The 3,950-nt window shown below is 42.1% G+C and overlaps 1 protein-coding gene across 1 annotated transcript; it reads right to left on the reverse strand.

Moving 5' to 3' along the window:
* Positions 1-516: 516 nt before the first annotated feature.
* Positions 517-2,237, reverse strand: LOC109921122 (lysozyme C-2-like). Its single transcript, XM_048603018.1, has 2 exons — positions 2,108-2,237; positions 517-770 (listed from the first exon to the last, which is right to left on the reverse strand). The coding sequence occupies exons 1-2, from the start codon at positions 2,235-2,237 to the stop codon at positions 517-519; spliced, it is 384 nt and encodes a 127-aa protein (XP_048458975.1).
* Between the last annotated feature and the right edge of the window lie 1,713 nt (positions 2,238-3,950).

Genomic DNA, 3,950 nt, shown 5'->3' on the forward strand with positions numbered 1-3,950 from the left:
TTTTAAAATACTTTAGTAAAGTCCATGTAGACTATGTCCACCGCCTTACCCTTATCACTTCCTCAAAAAACTCAATCAAATTTTTGAGACAAGACCACCCTGCACAAAGCCTTGCTGACTATTTCTATTGAGTCCATTTTTTTCCAAACACAAGTAAATCCTGTCTCTAAGAATTTGCTCCAATAATTTGCCTACCGCTAATGTAAGGTGAAAATTTCCTGGATTGTCCCGGTTACCCTTCATAAACAAAAGACCACCATTGGCTATTCTTCAGCTGTCTGAGACCTCGTCAGTGAGACCTTACAGGAACATGCTGGTCCTGAACTCTGATCATCTAGCCTTTGAAAGGCTCCCACATGTCAGATGTGAGTTTACCCTCAAACAGATTCTCCAGTCTGAGTTCTCCAGTTCCTGCCTAATGCTGTATTAATATTACTAATCTTGTAGTCGCTGCTACTGAATGTCAGTGTTGGAGGGAATGGATGCTTGTAGGTATGGTGTAAATGAAGTGGGCTGCTAGAGGTTGAGAGTGTTACTTATGGAGCCACAGCAGATACAAGCTAAAAGCAAGATTGAAGTAGCATTGGTTGACTTACTGCTACACTTGATCTGACAGAGATTGTAGCTGAACGCAGGTGTACCATCATCACACCACTCCTTGTTGTTAATCTGGAAAATCCCATAGTTAGTTGATGTGATTATTCCAAGATTGCGATAATGTCTTTTTAATGCTGTGTTGTATCCACTTTCAATTTCAACCATACACACCCCTAAAATTAAAACAGCACAATTGGCTGTAATATTTCGCAAGCACAAGTTTGACTCACCTTTATCCTTTGTCTTTTTGGCTTGCTCACAGTCACAAGAATTTGGTCAATATTCCACTCACTGAAAGATTTCCCAACAATCAAGGTTTATCCTGACATTCCCAGAAACTGAAAATGAATTTCTTGAGCAATGAAGAAAATAGCAGCAACCCCGAGAAGCAGATTCATAGGAGAGGTTTTTTTTTTGACTACTTTCCATATTTTTGTCAAATCTGGAAATGGGGAAATAAAGGCGATTTGGTGGAGTTAGGTAGTTGTTGGTGGGAGTAGCCAGGAGTATACCTAACCAGAAATCAATGTCCAATTCCTGGAATTTTGCAGTGAGTCCAGTGTTGTCTTACCCTTATCACTTCCTCAAAAAACTCAATCAAATCTTTGAGACAAGACCACCCTGCACAAAGCCTTGCTGACTATTTCTATTGTATCCATTCTTTTTCCAAACACAAGTAAATCCTGACTCTAAGAATCTTCTCCAATAATTTGCCTACCACTAATGTAAGGTGAAAATTTCCTGGATTGTCCCTGTTACCCTTCATAAACAAAAGACCACCATTGGCTATTCTTCAGCTGTCTGAGACCTCGTCAGTGAGACCTTACAGGAACATGCTGGTCCTGAACTCTGATCGACTAGCCTTTGAAAGGCTCCCACATGTCAGATGTGAGTTTACCCTCAAACAGATTGTCCAGTCTGATTTCTCCAGTTCCTGCCTAATGCTGTATTAATATTACTAATCTTGTAGTCGCTGCTACTGAATGTCAGATTTTAGCACAATGAGCAAATTGAACAAAGGTTAAACGTGAGTTGATATGGCATTTGTAAAATGTTACAACTAACCTTCCCAGCCATAGCTCTCAGGTAATTGCAGGCTATTGTTTATATTTCAGTTGGTGTCAACAGTGAATGCATGATGTGAGGAGTCACACAACAGCTACAATGGACATTACCTTCACTTCTCAAAAAGTGGTTAGTGAATTCCTTCTTTTGTGTTCATTATGTATCAGGAGCCAGCTCAGAAATGGGCCATTCAGCCCAACAGTTCTCTGCTGGTGTTTCTGCTCCATCTGAGCCTCCTCCCACTTTGCTTCATCCCACCCTTTGCTTCATCCCACACACTCTGTATAGCCCAGCCCCACATCACACAGTGCATTGACTCTCTAATTCATTGACAGGAACCTGTGCTCCAGAATTAACAGCATCATGAAAGTCAATGAGGTGAAAGCGAGGACTCAGTGGGACTGCACTGGGCCATGTTAAATAGCAGTGAAGCAGTGAGACTTACAGTCCGTCAATCTGTGTCTGTGAAATCCATCTAATCCCTTATCCTTCAAAATCCGGGCAAATTCACACTTCTCATAGACTTTAGCATCTATCGACATAAGCAGGAGACTGAGAAGCAGGAGTGTCTTCATTGGCTCAGGACTCTCAATCGATTCTGCGCTTACACAGAAATATTACGTTCACCTCACAAACTTCTCCAAAGACAAGCCTGGAAGACAATGAGAGAAAGAAAATGCGTTTTGAATGGCAAACTGTGCCACTTAACAATTTAAAGGTAATCAGACTGTGGAATAAGGGGAAGGAAGAGAAACAGCTGGGGAACCAAGGCAGATTTGTTTAATTTCTCCCCCCTCCCCCTATTTTCTGAAGGTTGGGAACAGTAGCCTTTGTCCACATTGACCAAGAGATGCATTTGTCATACTTTAAGCTGGTTCTGTGCCACAGAAAGTGGTTGAGGCCAAAACATTGAACGTTTTCAAGAAGGAGTTAGATGTAGTTCTTAGGGATAAAGGGATCAAAGGACATGGAGGAGAAAGCAGAAACAAGGGGACTGAGTTGGATGATCAGCCATGATCATATTGAATGGCAGAGCAGGCTTAAAGGGCTGAATGGCCTACTGCTGCATTTTTTATGAGTGGCAAAAGTAGATATGAAGGAATACAGAAACAGAGGTAAGCCTTCCAGCTGTCAGGCCTTTGTCAACATGTACAGAATTACTACAGCACAGAAAGAAGCCATTCGGCCCATCATGTCTGCACAAAGTCATGGCTTTTTTGAAATTCATTCACGGGGTGTGGGCATTACAGGCTAGCATTGATTGCTCAGCGCTAAGTGCCCTGGGACTCGTGGTCATCGTTAGAGTCTTAATTCCAGATTTTTATTGAATTCAAATTCCGCCATCTGCTGTGGCGGAATTCACACCTGGGTCCCCGGAATATTACGTTAGTCTCTGGATTAACAGTCCAGTGATAATACCACTAGGCCCTCACCTCTGCTGACATCTGATTCACTTTATCTCAATTGAATCTTGATGTTAGCAGTTGCTGATGAGAGTTCCAGATTTCTACCCTCCTTTGTGTGAAGAAGAACTTCCTGAGATCGCGCCTGGCCTATTCTAAGACATTACACCTCTCTGTTCTGAAGTTTCCCTACCAGATGAAATTATTTCCCCCATCTACCCTCATAAATCCTTTCATCACCTGAAACAACTCAATTAGATCACCTCTGATCTTCTACATACTCAAAGGAGCTCCAGGCTTGCCTATGAAAACCTGTCCTTAAATTTTAAGGAAATGACCATTTTAGAAATAGCAGCAAACAAAGGCCATACAACCCTTAAATTTGTTCAGCCATTTAATAAGATCAGGGCATTTAGCATGTCTGCCTTCATTGCTCAGTCCTTTGAGCGTAAGAGTTGGGAAGTCATGTTGAAGTTATACAAGACATTGGTGAGGTCTCTTCTGGAATACTGTGTCCAGTTCTGGTCACCCAGTTATAGGAAGAATATGATTAGTTGGAGAGGGGTCAGAAGAGATTTACCAGGATGTTGCTGGGTATGGCAGGTTTGACTTAAAAAGAAAGGCTGGGTATACTGAGACTTTTTTCACCGGAGCGTAGGAGGTTGAGAGGTGACCTTATAGAAGTTTATAAAATAATAACCCTTGGATAATACATGAATAGGAAAGGACTTGAGAGATATGGGCCAGGAGCAAGCAGGTGTGACTAGTTTAGAGATATTAGGAACTGCAGATGCTGGAGAATCTGAGATAACAAGGTGTAGAGCTGGATGAACACAGTAGGCCAAGCAGCATCATAGGAGCAGGAAGGCTGACGTTTCGGGCCTA

Source organism: Rhincodon typus, chromosome 11, assembly GCF_021869965.1.
Source record: "Rhincodon typus isolate 14 chromosome 11, sRhiTyp1.1, whole genome shotgun sequence".
In the NCBI taxonomy this organism is placed as follows: Eukaryota; Metazoa; Chordata; class Chondrichthyes; order Orectolobiformes; family Rhincodontidae; genus Rhincodon; species Rhincodon typus.